A 14,626-nucleotide genomic window follows, 5' to 3' on the forward strand; every position below is an offset into this window, starting at 1 on the left:
ATTTACGGTCAAGGTCAGTGGTTGCAACTACTTAAGAAGGTGGAAATATTTTTATTTTACATTGTGAAGAGTTCACACAATATTATAAATACATATTAAATTACTACATTATTAATACCATTTTGAGAAGTATTTTATGCCTGATTATTTTTAGATATCTCCTAGAAATTATTTTCAGTTACCAGCTGATTTTGGTAAACAGAATGGTCACAAAGCAGAACGTAGAGCTGATTGTGATTGGTGACCGAATGTCACGTGAATTTTTACTTGCGCATGCGTTCACGTAAATGTGATTCGGCCATATTGTGTCTACATTTTTCAGCCACTTTGTCGAATATTAAGGTACTGATAATTAAATTATTTTATCTTCTTTACTGATTTATCACTGTAATAACTGTCATTGTTTACTTGGTAAAGAGTCATTGTGAAATTCATGCATTAAGTATGCTATTCAGGAATTGACCTTTTTGCCGAGGACTTGCCACCTTGGCTCGCTGTAGGCTAAAACATTTTGTCCACATCTCTTTGTGGGTTAAGTTGATAGTCTTAATAGTTGTGTATTTCTGTACTTTAAGGTTTGTGGATACATGGTGTTTGGATGTTGTGTTTCATTTATTATAGTGTAGTTTTGTGTATTTTTTTAAAGATAAGTTTATTTATCGGTGGCCTTATATTGATCAACTGTTAAGTTTTTACCGTTTCTACGAATTGAAAATATTTTGTTGAGCAAATTAATAATTTAAATACTAATACATTAATTGTTTTCAAAATAAAGTCTAAGAGTTTTTTGAAGTTTATTTGTATAGTATAATTACCGGGAGTTAACACTTGCACAATGCAGTGTTTATCAAGTCTGTTATCATATTGTTCGTGTGGAACTTAATTTGATAGAGTTATTGCTTGCAGTATAAGTGTTGTAAGCGAATTTCTGCCTCGCCTAGAACATTTTTTACAAGTAATTGCACAAACTTCTGGATTTATGAGTAATAATGAAATGTTTTAAAAGAATGACCATATTGAATTTGATCCCATTGCCTATGTTCTTGAATTCTGTTCATTAACTGATAGAGAGTGTTATGGTGTTAATAATATATTGATTTAGAAATTTTGCTGCTAATATACTTTAAAGATTTCTTTTCAAGTCTGCATAAAGTAGAGAGATAACAGTTTGAAACAGTTTACTGATAATTAAATCTGCCCCTTCTGTTATTAATTTGGTATGTTAGCCTACGTTTTAAGTGCCGTTTACAGATTGTTTCATTTATTTAATGTTAACTAAAACAAAATATAAAGTTCCTAATAAACAAAATGTAATTTTTTTTATCTAAATTTTCTATTTGCTATTATATATAAGAATTATACTTTTTTTATGATATCAGGTCCTTATTTATCTTGTGCTTCACCATTTGAGGAGTTTTGCACAAAATCTAAGTAAACTTTCATCTTTGATGGAAAATTTATTTAGAATTCAACTTAAAAATTTTATTTCAAATTTGATATTGATTTGTTAGGCAGTTCCTGAGCTTCTGTGGTCACAAGCTTTAAAATTAACATGCATATATTTATTTATATTATTCTGAAAGAATGTTATGAATAGTAATTCATAATTTTCAGGTGGAGAACACAGAAAAAATTATGTAAGTTAGGTGTGTAGTGTAATTTTTAAACACAATTTTTAAACGCTGCTGTAAACAACAGACTTCATAAGGTCTAATAGGCAGAAAATCATAATAGATAGATAGATATTAATACTGAATTTGTACAAGTATTATGCACATTTATGTAAACACGTACTTTATTTTACCAGAATATTATTTCATGGAAAAATTAAAATTGAAATTTTATTTCATTGTAGTTAGAAGTATGTTGTAAAAAATATTTAAAATAATTACCAGAAAAAGAAAATTTATAATGAAAAGATAATTTATAATTTACCTATTAAATACAATGTATAACTTGGAACAAGGTGCCATAAGAGAAAAAGAAATGTACTTATGAAGAAGCATTATTGAAAATTGAAATTAGTGCTGCTGTAACCCTTTAAAACTTTAATTGTTAGCAATATTTTTGTTTAGTGTTTATTGGTAAAACTTATACCTATTAACATTTACTTGTTTCTGAAAAAAATTATTAATTAATAATAATTAATCATAAATATTTATTGATTAATAATTATTAATCATAAAGCTGAGTCTTGTACCATCTAAATTGTTTGGAATGCTGTGCTTCTTCGAAGCTGTTTACAATTGTTTCACATTTTATCTTCCAAGCATTTACAAACTTTTAATAATAGTGAAATCAGAGGTTGTTATACTTTTCAGACAATTAGCCCATTTATCATCATATTCATTTTTGTGCGGGTTGAAATTTTTCTTTTAATGGTTTATTTAAACATATCTAAGGCTGAATTGCATAGGTTTATTTTATGTAGACAAGAACCAATACTGTTAGTAAATTTTGAAGTGTTGGTTTACTTATTCTTCCCAAGTAATTTAAAATTGTTCAAAACTAAATTTTTCTGTAAAAGATTACCTGATTATTTGATTCAAACCTTTTAATTATTTCATTTCATCATAACACAAGCTTTTCCAACCATCCTTGGACATGAAAAATTACACTCTGGAAGATTTTTTTTAAGAACCACATGTCAGAGTAACTTAGGTTCATCAAGAGAAACCCACTGGGTTGGTCTAGTGGTGAACGTGTCTTCCCAAATCAGTTGATTTGGGAGTCTAGAGTTCCAGTGTTCAAATCCTAGTGAAGTCAGTTATTTTATACATATTTGAATTCTAGATCGTGGATCCTGGTGTTCTTTGGTGGTTGGGTTACAATTAACCACACATTTTACGAGTGGTCAAACTGAGACAGTACAAGACTACACTTCATTTACACTCATATATATCATCCTCATTCATCCTCTGAAGTAACACCTGAATGGTAATTCCCAGAGACTAAACAGGAAAAATTAATAATAGGTTCATCAAGAGAAATCAAAAGTGTTACTATTTATCTTTGTTTGATATGTCTTGTTTATTTGGTGAGCACAGATAATGAAGCCAAAGTATCATTTCTTACCTTATATTTTTAAAAACTGAAATTTCTAATCAGGGTTTGCTCTCATTTTTTTTGTCCTAGGTAAAGCATTTGTATGAATTACCATATAGATATATTATGTGTGGCATTGGCTATTAATAATATAGGCTGCGGGGCTGGTGTTTCCTATTTGAGAAAAAACTTCATTTTTAAATTAAATTGTGGTGACTGTCACTTAAACTGCATATTATCCATTTTATGACATACAATTCGCCTACCTTGAATCTGTGTCTTTTCACTTTTAACTGTAAACCTTATTTCTCTCTTTACTTTATATATATATATATATATATATATATATATATATATATACTTAATACATTAGAAAGAGCTAGATTATGAGGTGTAATATTTAAGGTTTTATTTTTTTTCATTCTAACATATGAGGGCTGGCTGAAGAACTCACAAAGATTCATTACTCGCCAAGTCTCATTGCTCACTGATGGAAAGATGTAGTCAAATGAAAGCAATAAGGCATAAAACTACATTTTATTTACCGCAAAAACTTACATTTATTTTACTATGTAGTCACTATTTACAGCTACACATATCTCTATGGTGAACCAGTTTTCTCATTCTAACAGTAAAGGGTCCTGGTGGTCTTTCCTTGATCCATGACCTCACTGCATCCTTTAGTTCATCATTTGTGGTAAAATGAATATCCTTAATGTGTCTTTAATTGTGGAAAAGTGAAAATTACACAGCAACAAATCTGGTAAGTATTGAGAGTGTGGAATAGGTTCATATCTCAACTTCACAAGAGCCTTGTTGGTTGCACATGATGTGTGTGGCTGCGAATTTTGTTGTATAATTATTGGCTCTGTGGATTGTAGAGCACACACACCACTTAATCTAAGACATTTTAGTGACTGTTGCACAGAATTTTTAATCAATCCAGCTTCTAGACAATCGCTAATATATCTTAGAATCCCAGAACATTGTGACATTCATCCTCAATATTCTTTTTATCAACTTCTTATGTAAAAAATTCTATTGCTTGCCTACGCATAGTTCTTTGATCAACAGTTTCATCACCATATGTAGCTTTTAGACAATGAGTGTCTCCAGTGTACACTTTTTTGTTAAAGATTCAATGGCAGCACATTATTCTACATGTGTTGACATAGCAAGCACACTCGATCTATAACAATGGCAACTGACAGGAAATGAGAGGACGTGGGTAATGAGTTTAGGAATATCAGAAGTAAGGAAGTGAAATTGCAGGATGGCAGCACCTGTTGCTGGTGTGACATTTTGTTCTGTCATTCTATTCCAGTGTGGATTACGTTCAGCCGCCCTTCATAGTTTCTCATGCTTCTAATATATATGAGTCTTTTGTATTTTAGTTCAAACATTGCTGTTAGCATGAATTATATGATTTTTTTAATCTTAATGATTATATATAATGTTTTTATCTTTGCTATTTCTTGTTATTTAACAAGTTCATTATCAGACATTGGGAACCATTTGAACAATTACAGTTTTTTTTACAGCTGACTGGAATAAAGAACTAGTTAGTCTAGAGATTCAGTTTCGAAACTGGATTTTCAAAAGAGATTTGGAAAAATCTGTGGCTAAAGTGCATTACTTGCAAAGAAGTGTTATATTAAAATCATTTTAAAATCGTACTCATGTAGTTTTCCTACATTTTATGGAGTTATTTAAATGTTAAACAAGTCTTGAATATGTTAGATTCCTATATTATTGATTTCCATGATGTATGTTGATGAATCTAAAAAGATAATAGAAATGAAAAAACAAAACAAGTTGTGTGTCAGTTTAAAATTAAAACATGTTACAAATGTTTAGTCGTAGATATTATATCGATTAACAATATCTTGTACATAACGCAACATGATTGACAGGTTAATGTTACATGTGTTTGTCTAAACTATTTTTTCTGTTGGTTGATATTTTACATATTGGCTGTGATGAATAAAGCTTGTTGATCTTTTGTCTGGTATCAGATATTTATTTTGTACAGGGTCATTAGAAAAGAATGGTCTGGTTTCAGTAGCTTAGATGAAGGCATGAAGGACATTTTGAGAATTAACTTTTGTTCAGCTGCGTATAAAAAGGAGCCACCTCATGAAAACAGTTTAGAGGGCTGATTCAATCATTTCATAGAAATAGTATATGTTCTCTAACAGAAATCTCCTGGAATGTAGTTTCAGAAGAAATTGTTAAATTAATTAGGTGACCTTATAACAGAAATCCTGATAAATACTTGCTCATCGAAAAGATTACATTCATAAAGTTTTATATAAAAATTGTACTGATATGCATAAAAAATTCAGCTGCTATAAGAAATAAAACCATCTGATACAGAAAAACATTTTCAGTTTGCTTTTGAAATTTTGAATAAAATTAATGAAAATCAAATAATTTTTAAATTATGTAATTTTTACTTTTCATCTTAAGGGGGTTTGTCTTAATAAACAGATTTCTTGAATATATATTATATTAACAGGAACGTTATCTTGATATGTGAAGTGACTTGCTTTTCACAACCAGATGAACTGGAATTTATTTTCAACAAGATTATGTAACCTTTTACTTTGATGCATTCATGAGCCAAGCTATGAGTGAAAAATTTGCAGATGGTTAGTTCAGAAGACTACACCCTGGTCTCCCAAGAGATCCAGACTTTGTGAGTTTGTGGTGGTGATACATTAAAAACATTGTTTACTCACAAAACTTTTTGTGACCTGCATCATTTAAAGAAAATAATCAAGGAAGTGATTACAGTCATAACATAAGATATATTTACAAGTTATTTGAGCAGAAACTCAGTATCTATTGGACATTTGATAAACAGTATAGGGCATACATATTGAAATTTATTGATAATGCAATAAAAATATTTTAGATCAAGAGTTTGATAAATAAAACAATGTAAGTATTTTTGTTTCTATTTAACGCATGCCCTAAACCCCCCTCCCCCCACCATTCTTTAATAATGACTGTGTGCGCTGTAAATTGAACATTGATTTACTTTGTGAAAGAAACTCATGACTAATGCTACTTGTACCTTTGATTACATGTGACATAATTAAATGAAATATCAGTCGGATGACATCAAGCAGATGATACTTAACTGTGCATAATAGACTTTTTTCTTATAAGTGGGATTAATAAAATTTATACTGTGTCAGAAGTTTATCATATTTCATATAAAAAGAAAAAAAACAGTTAATTTTTAACAATATAGTATTTTAAAAGTAATTTATTAATTAAAATTAGTTAAATTTTACATAAGGTAGTATAATTTACTCAATTTGAGTTTTTAAGAATATGACAGAAAATAAGATCTAACTCTTTCCCATTTCTTTACCACTTAAATCAAATTTGTTTAATCCAGGTGGGAAGCCTTTTTTGTGTGAACAATTACACTATTTACGCCAGCTAAGTACCAACTACTAATGGGCAGTAATCTAGTACCATCACCCTAATACATAACATAACCATGACAGTGCCATTCCTTTCCTTCTGTTTTAATTTTTAGAGTTTTGTTTAATTTTGATTGTTGGGTTTAAACTGGTGTTGGATCTGTATACCTTATTTATGAAAGATATTGCATTGATTGCAAAAAACCAGTATAGTATATTTAACAGTTATAGGACCATGTAGGTTTATTTTCCTTGTCCTTGAGTTACATTTTTTTTGTTTAATCTTATACCCGCAAAATATGTCACAATATCATTTGATAGATAAAATTACATCACCTGCTGTAATCACCTGTCAGCTGTTCAAACAAATTACTAATGATGTTGATACATAATCAAGAAAAAATTTTGTAATATTATTGTATGTTATTTTTTATGACCTTCAGCTGCAGTGAGGGATTTAATATTATTCATTACTTAAGAAAATTTTATGGTTAATCATTGTCACCTTTGTGGTGATGCACTCTTTCTTATGTATAAATGTTAGGTGCAAAGCCTTAATGGCTAGAAAATTGGGATTTTATGACCTTGTGAAAAAAGGGTGTTAAATAAATTGAGAAAGTGAAAAAAATCAAAATCCCTGAAGAAGACAGTTTAAAAGATTTGTGGACGATTAACTTTATGTATATTTGATTTGACCATTACAAGAAAAAATGGTTGAATTAATGCCATGAAGAAGGCTATGTGGGCATTGTTTTGACTTTTCTATGAGTAACAAAAAATCTGTTCATTGTGTTTGCCTGTTTCCTGAATATATTGTATAAATATATGAAAGCACTTAAAATCTGTGAATTATATGATCATAATAAATATGGGGTCCATAAGTAAAGTAATGAGACTGGTTCAGAAAACCTTTTTACTTACAATCCAATTAGACATGGACTCCATCACATTCAAAGTAGTTCCCTTGGGAAGCCATGCAATGCTTCAAACGGTTTTCCCACTCCTTATAGCAGTGTTGGAACTTAGAAATCGGAATATCCTTTAGATGGTCAGTTACATTTTTTTTATGTTTCCTACTGCTCCAAAATAGTGTCTTTTAAGTTTTTTTTAAAGTCGGAAACAGGAAAAAGTCACAGAGACTAAAGTGAGGTGAATAAGGTGGTTAAGGAACAGCATTGAAAAGATCAGTCGAACTTGTATCTCAGAGGTGAGAAAGGTATCCTAGAAATTAAAAAAAAAATATGCAGACCAAAGATTAACTGAGCATGACAAAAATGAGAAGATAGCCATGAAAAAAATTGGATTACTTCTAATTTTTTGTTTTCATTAGTTAAACTTCTGTTCTGAATATTTTTTTATTCGATTTCAATGATTCCTTTCTCAATTTTGACACAGGTTCTGTTGATCTTTATTAATGCTTAAACGTAAACCAATTTTTTTTTTTTTATCAGCCACTGTAGTACTGTTGTTATCCATACTAAATTAGCTACGTAAGGAGTTAACCGAGGCAAATGCTGTCAAATGCCTATAAATTTTTCATTAATTACTTAATATTTATATTTGGTATCTTTTTATAAAATATTAAGGATTAATTTTTAAATTTTAGTCTAATAAAATTTTCTTCTAATGACTATTTAATAGTGTTTTTTATATCCAGTATTTAATTTGTAAAAAATAAAAATATTGTTAAATTCCTATTCTAAATGAAAATTTGTTGAACTTTTGTCAAACCCCTACTTAAAGAAAAAAAAACAAATTCCCAGATATCAATGTCTTAAAAAATTATGAAATGGCTTGATTAAAAATTAGCAAACAAATACATTTTGTTCAAAATCTCAAATATATTCTCAGTGTGGATAAAATCTGAAGAATTAGAAAAAAACCCAAATATTTGTTAATTTTGAAAAAATGTTCCTAAAATAATCTAAATAAATAAAGTATAAGGCCACATAAGAAACTGTACATTGACACACAGCTTATTTATAGCTTTTTAATGTAACAATAGAAGTGAATACAGATAGTTATTACTGATTCTGATAAAGAAATTCTTATTACAATATTTAACTAAAGTTATTTAGAAGGTGCATATATTGTTAAGCTCCCTCTATGAATCATGAGACCTTTCTGTTTGTGAGGGAGCTTGAGTGTTCAGTGATAAAGAGTAGCTGGACCGAAGGAGCCACCATATCGGAGAGGTATCTGTTGAGAGCCAGACTAAGGAAAGAGGGCAGCAGCTCTTTCAGTAGTTGTTAAGGGCGTAGGTCAGGACGACTTAAACGGCCGTATCATCACTCAGTTTCTGAGTACTGCGCAGCTGAAAGCAATGGAAAACTACAGCTGCTTTTTTTTCCAAGAAAATGTAGCTCTCTGCATTTTCATATCGCAATAATGGAGGAGGCACCTTCCTTGATAAAATATTCCGGAGGTAAACTAGTTCCCTGTTTGGATCTCCGGGTGGGGACTACTAAGAAAGGGGTCACCAGAAAAATAAAAAAATAACATTCTACAAATCGGAGCGTGGAATGTTAGAAGTCTAAAAAAGGTTCATAGGTTAGAAAATTTAAAGAGGGGAAATGGATAGGATAAATGTAGATGTAGTAGGAATTAGTGAGGTTCAGAGGGAAGAGGAAATTACTTTTGGTCAGGTGATTTTAGAATAATTAACTCAGCTTCAAATAATGGCAGGAGTAGGTTTTGTAATGAACAAGAAGATAGAGAAGAGAGTTGAGTATTTCAAAATGCATAGCAATAGAATCATTATAATAAGGATAAAATGGAAACTTAAACTGACAACGATTGTTAACGTTTATATGCCTACAAGCGCCCATGATGATGATGATGAGGTAGTGTGTATATGAAGAAATTGACGAAGCAATTTCTTGCACACATATAAGGAGATGAAAATTTAATAATAGTTGGAGATTGGAATGTAAGCATTGGAAAAGGCAAGGAAGGAAATATAGTGGGTGAATATGGGCTGGGTAAAAGGAGTGAAAGAGGGGACCGACTTATTAATTTAGTAATTGCCAACACCCAGTTTAAAAATCATAATAGAAAAATATACACATGGAAAAAGCCAGGCAATACTGCAAGATATCAGATAGATTATATCATGGTTAAGCAAAGATTTAGAAATCAACTTGTCGACTGCAAAACTTATCCTGGAGCAGATATTGATAAAGACTATAATTTAGTGATGATGAAATGTAGATTGGGGTTTAAAAACCTGAAGAAAAGGTGTCAGATGAATCGGTGGAATTTAGAGAAGCTTGATAAAGAGGAGGTAAAGAATTTGAGGAGGACATCGCAGGAGGTCTGAGTAAAAAAGATAAAGTAGAAAATGTAGAAGAAGAATGGGAGAATGTTAAAAAGGAATTCTTAAATCAGCAGAAGCGAACTTAGGTGGAACAAAGAGAACTGGTAGTAGAAAACCTTGGATTTCAGATGATATATTGCAGCTGATGGATGAACATAGAAAATATAAGAATGCTAGTGATATAGAAAGTAAAAGGAATTATAGACAATTAAGAAATACTATAAACAGGAAGTGCAAACTAGCGAAAAGAGAGTGAATTAAAGAAAAGTGTTTAGAGGTGGAAAGAGAAATGAAAGTGGTAAAATAGACAGAACATACAGGAAAGTTAAGGAAAATTTTGGGGTACATAAATTAAATTCTAATCATGTGTTAAACAAAGATGGAACACCGATTTATAATACGAAAGGCAAAGTCGATAGGTGGGTGGAGTATATTGAAGAGTTATACAGAGGAAGTGAATTAGAAAATGGTGTCATAGAGGAAGAGAAGGAAGTCAAAGAGGATGAAAGGGGAGAAACAATACTGAGATCTTAATTTAAGAGAGCATTAAAAGATTTGAATGGCAGAAATGCTCCTGGAATAGACGGAATACCTGTAGAATTACTGCACAGTGCAGGTGAGGAAGTGATTGCTAGATTATACAAACTGGTGTGTAATATTGATGAAAAAGGGGAATTTCCGTTAGACTTCAAAAAGAGTGTAATAGTCATGATACCAAAGAAAGCAGGAGCAGATAAATGTGAAGAATACAGAACAATTAGCTTAACTAGCCATGTATCAAAAATCTTAACTAGAATTCTGTACAGAAGAATTGAGAGGAAAGTTGAGTAAGTGTTAGGAGAAGACCAGTTTGGTTTCAGAAAAAGTATAGGGACAAGGGAAGCAATTTTAGGTCCCAGATTTTTAGTAGAAGGAAGATTAAATAAAAACAAACCAACATACTTGGCATTTATAGACCTAGAAAAAGCGTTCGATAATGTAGACTGGAATAAAATGTTCAGCATTTTAAAAAAATTAGGATTGAAATACAGAGATAGAAGAATGATTGCTAACATTTACAAGAACCAAACAGCAACAGTAATAATTGAAGAACATAAGAAAGAAGCCATAATAAGAAAGGGAGTCCAACAAGGATGCACTTTTTGTTCTTTATCCCCATTACTTTTTAATCTTTTCATAGAACTAGCAGTTAATGATGTTAAAGAACAATTTAAATTTGGAGTAAACAGTACAAGGTAAAAAGATAAAGATGCTACAATTTTTGATAACATAGTAATTCTAGCTGAGCGTAAAAAGGATTTAGAAGAAACAAAGAACGGCGTGGATGAAGTCCTATGCACGAACTACTGCTTGAAAATAAACAAGAACAAAACGAAAGTAGTAGAAATAATGAAGTGTAGTAGAAATAATGAAGATAGACCACTGAATGTGAAAATAGAAAGAGAAAAGATTATGAAGAATTTTATTATTTGGAAAGTAGAATTACTAAAGATGGACAAAGCAGGAATGATATAAAATGCCAAATAGCACAGGCGAAAAAGCTTTCAGTCAGAAATGTAATTTGTTTACATCAAAAGTTAATTTAAATGTCAGGAAAAGATTTTTGAAAGTATATGTTTGGAGCGTTACTTTATATGGAAGTGAAACTTGGACGATCGGAGTACCTGAGAAGATTCGATTAGAAGCTTTTGAAATGCAGTGCTATAGGAGAATGTTAAAAATCAGATGGGTGGATAAAGTGATAAATGAAGAGGTGTTGCGGCAAAATTATGAAGAAAGAAGCATTTGGAAAAATATAGTTAAAAGAAGAGACAGACTTATAGGTCACATATTAAGGCATCCTGGAATAGTTGCTTTAATATTAGAGGGTCAGGTAGAAGGGAAAAATTGTGCAGGCAGGCAATTTTTGGAATATGTAAAACAAATTGTTAGGGATGTAGGATGTATGAGGTGTACCGAAATGAAACGATTAGCACTAGACAGGGAATCTTGGAGAGTTGCATCAAACCAGTCAAATGACTGAAGACAAAAAAAACAATATTGTTACAGGCAGAAGGAATTTGATTGAGGTAAATGAACTAAAATTGTAATCAAGTCCCTTTATTCAGTAAACAAATGTGGTGTCAGTGGACAGTACAAACTCATTAAATTCTTTTTAGAAGATTGTAAAAAATCTTTTGGCCTGCTTATATAATTTTTTTTTTCTAATTTCCCAAAGGTTTCATTATCAGTTGCACATTGTGTTAATTTTGCAATCTAGTCACCCTCAGTTGTTTGTTGCTACCAATCCATTCAGAAAAATTATTCCTTTTCACTCAGAATTTTTCTTTTAAATTGAAACCTATTACTCATAATTAATTTTTAAAAACATTAAAACTTTACAGTTTCCCATTGAGGTATATAGTCAATAGGTTGAAAGAAATCTATTATGAATGGTAGTATCACATTAGATTTGTCTTCACAAGTGTGTAATAGTTCAAAAATAATACCAAAAGGTAGTAGTTGTTGCTAGACACGTAATCAAGAAAAAATGGCAAATTCAAAAGTGAAAAATGATATCTACTGACGGCAGACCTACGAGTGGTTAGGCCGATCATTTCCCAATTATTATGTCTGCCGTCAGCAGACAGTCAAGTGGAAAGGTTTAAGATTAAGGAAATTTCTTACTCTCAAACTGTACTGTTATATTAATACTTAATTTTATTAAGTAAAGATATTTTTTAAAAACAGAGTGCAAGCTCAGATACAACATCCTAGAGAATTATAAACAAATCTCCGCAATCACCTTACCATCTTAAAAAATAAGGATCTTTAGCTTAGTGCCGTACATACCTCATACTGTAACGCATGTCAAATTTAATTATTTCTGGAAAATTTGTAGCTTCAAGCTTCAATTGTCGCTTGACTGTGCGTCACATCCTTTTAGATTACATACGTAATGCGGCCTTGCGTACTAAATTTAAATTGCCCAGGATTTTGTCACATCTGGGCCAGTAATAAACATGTTTTGGACCGGGTTTTTTATTTCTCCTATGCATTAATGTTTTACATACTTTTTAATAGTGTTCTTGACATTTTCTTTTCTGTACAGTAGTAGTATATTTTTGTATTTAACTTTTTAGTTAAGTTTTCTATTTTGTTTTTGGTTTTATTATTTTAGTTTAGTTTTAATTTTGTTTTTAATTTTCTATTTTGTTTTAATTTTGTTGTCTTATTAGATTTTATATTTTATTTTTATATTTCACACTTTTACTTTTTTTTGGTTTTCCGGGCGATGATAACATGAAAATTTTTTACCCACAAAAAAAAAAATGCTTAGTTGTACTGATTATAGTTATTTTAAATGTTAGAATTATTTGTAATCTATTTTATGAAGTCACAATATTTTTAATGATAGATTAAAAAATTACTAGAAATTTAAATCACCTTTATGAAAAGCTTGTAAAAGCTGTGATTTACATTATGTAAAATTTGTTTCAAAATTTATTGTGAATCATTTTAAAACTTTTAACTTTGCACAACTTATTGAATTAAAAGTTTGTATTTTTTTTTCATTTATTAATTGAATTAAATCAGCAATTGAAACTTTGTTGAAATCTTTTAAAAGATTGGCTATTAATTTAATAACTACTTAACGATGTTATGTAAATTAGTACTTAAAATATTAAATAAATTTATATTGTAATCTGTTTGTTGTAATTTATATTGTAAATTTTAGAATTGACTAAATTAAATTTGTTTTTATTCTTTCACGTTTACTCCATGCTGCAGGGCAAACATGTTTTTGAGTAGTTAACTTCATTTTAGAAACATACAGTTTCAGCAATAGCAAAACATTTTGTTCACATTCTTCATTTTACTGAATGAATGTTCTTCAAAATCATTCAACAAAGAAAGAAATATTTTGATAAAATTGATTTTGGATGCTTTCAAAAACTGTTTTACAGAATTCTGTAACAAGAAATAATGGTTTTTATCAAGCATCACACACAACAACATTAAGTGTAATTAAGTTTAATGAGGTTATTTTAGACTGTGAAGTACACCCAGTGTGATTAAAATGACTATGAAAGTTTAGAATTTTGTGTAATGACTATACCTGTTACATAAAAGATTATCCTAAAAGCTTGCGTTTTCCTTTGTTATTTGATTTCATCAGAAGGGCTTAATTGAAAATAACATATCTTGCAACATTTTTTAAAGCTGTTTTTCTTGGTTGTTAAATATTATAAGTTATTTATTCTACTTCTATGAGAATTCCAAACTTCTAGTGTAAAATAAGATAGTTGTTATTGGTAAAATATGTGTTAGTTTTTTTGAGTTTCGTACATCATTGTATTCTCTAATGTATTGATAAAAGAGATGCGTGCAAATGAATTGTAGATGAATTCCAGTTCTTTTGTATTGGGTAAAGCTTAACGAGCTGTGGGTGTATTCAGTAGCCTGTTTATAAACAGGCTAAAATTAAGTGTTTCTTTCACATTCAATTTTATTGGAGTTGAGCCATATTGAGTAGGTGATGAAAGTCCTGTTTTTATTATCTTTAAACTTTTTTTCTTGCCTATAGTTAATAAAAATAAGATAATTTCTTTTTAAAATTATTTTCTTTATTTTCAGAGAAGAGCTTATTCTTGTATCTATCATTTAAAATGACAGACTCTATGAAGTTTGGTCCGGAATGGTATGTTCCTTTATTTTTAATATTTGTTATTCTGGATTCTAACTTAGGACATAGTTTTAGAATATATAATAAATGTGATCTTGATGTAAATGAATTGAAAGATACTTAACTATTTATTTAAATCTTGCTGTTTATTCCTAGCTGAAA

General features: G+C 30.0%; 1 protein-coding gene across 5 annotated transcripts in view; it reads left to right on the forward strand.

Annotated features, from left to right (window-relative positions):
* The first annotated feature begins 253 nt into the window (after positions 1 to 253).
* Positions 254 to 14,626, forward strand: part of LOC142319084 (uncharacterized) — a 118,942-nt gene continuing 104,569 nt past the window's right edge. For 4 of the 5 annotated variants that reach the window (XM_075355963.1, XM_075355966.1, XM_075355968.1 and 1 more), the window contains exons 1-2: positions 254 to 342; positions 14,416 to 14,479. In XM_075355963.1, coding sequence (XP_075212078.1) covers positions 14,448 to 14,479 — 32 coding nt within the window. In that variant the 5' untranslated portion in view covers positions 254 to 342; positions 14,416 to 14,447. Of the gene's footprint in view, positions 343 to 554; positions 576 to 14,415; positions 14,480 to 14,626 lie in introns of those variants that run through there. The other variant, XM_075355964.1, reaches the window with a different exon arrangement.

This window comes from Lycorma delicatula, chromosome 2 (genome assembly GCF_047948215.1).
Source record: "Lycorma delicatula isolate Av1 chromosome 2, ASM4794821v1, whole genome shotgun sequence".
NCBI lineage: Eukaryota > Metazoa > Arthropoda > Insecta > Hemiptera > Fulgoridae > Lycorma > Lycorma delicatula.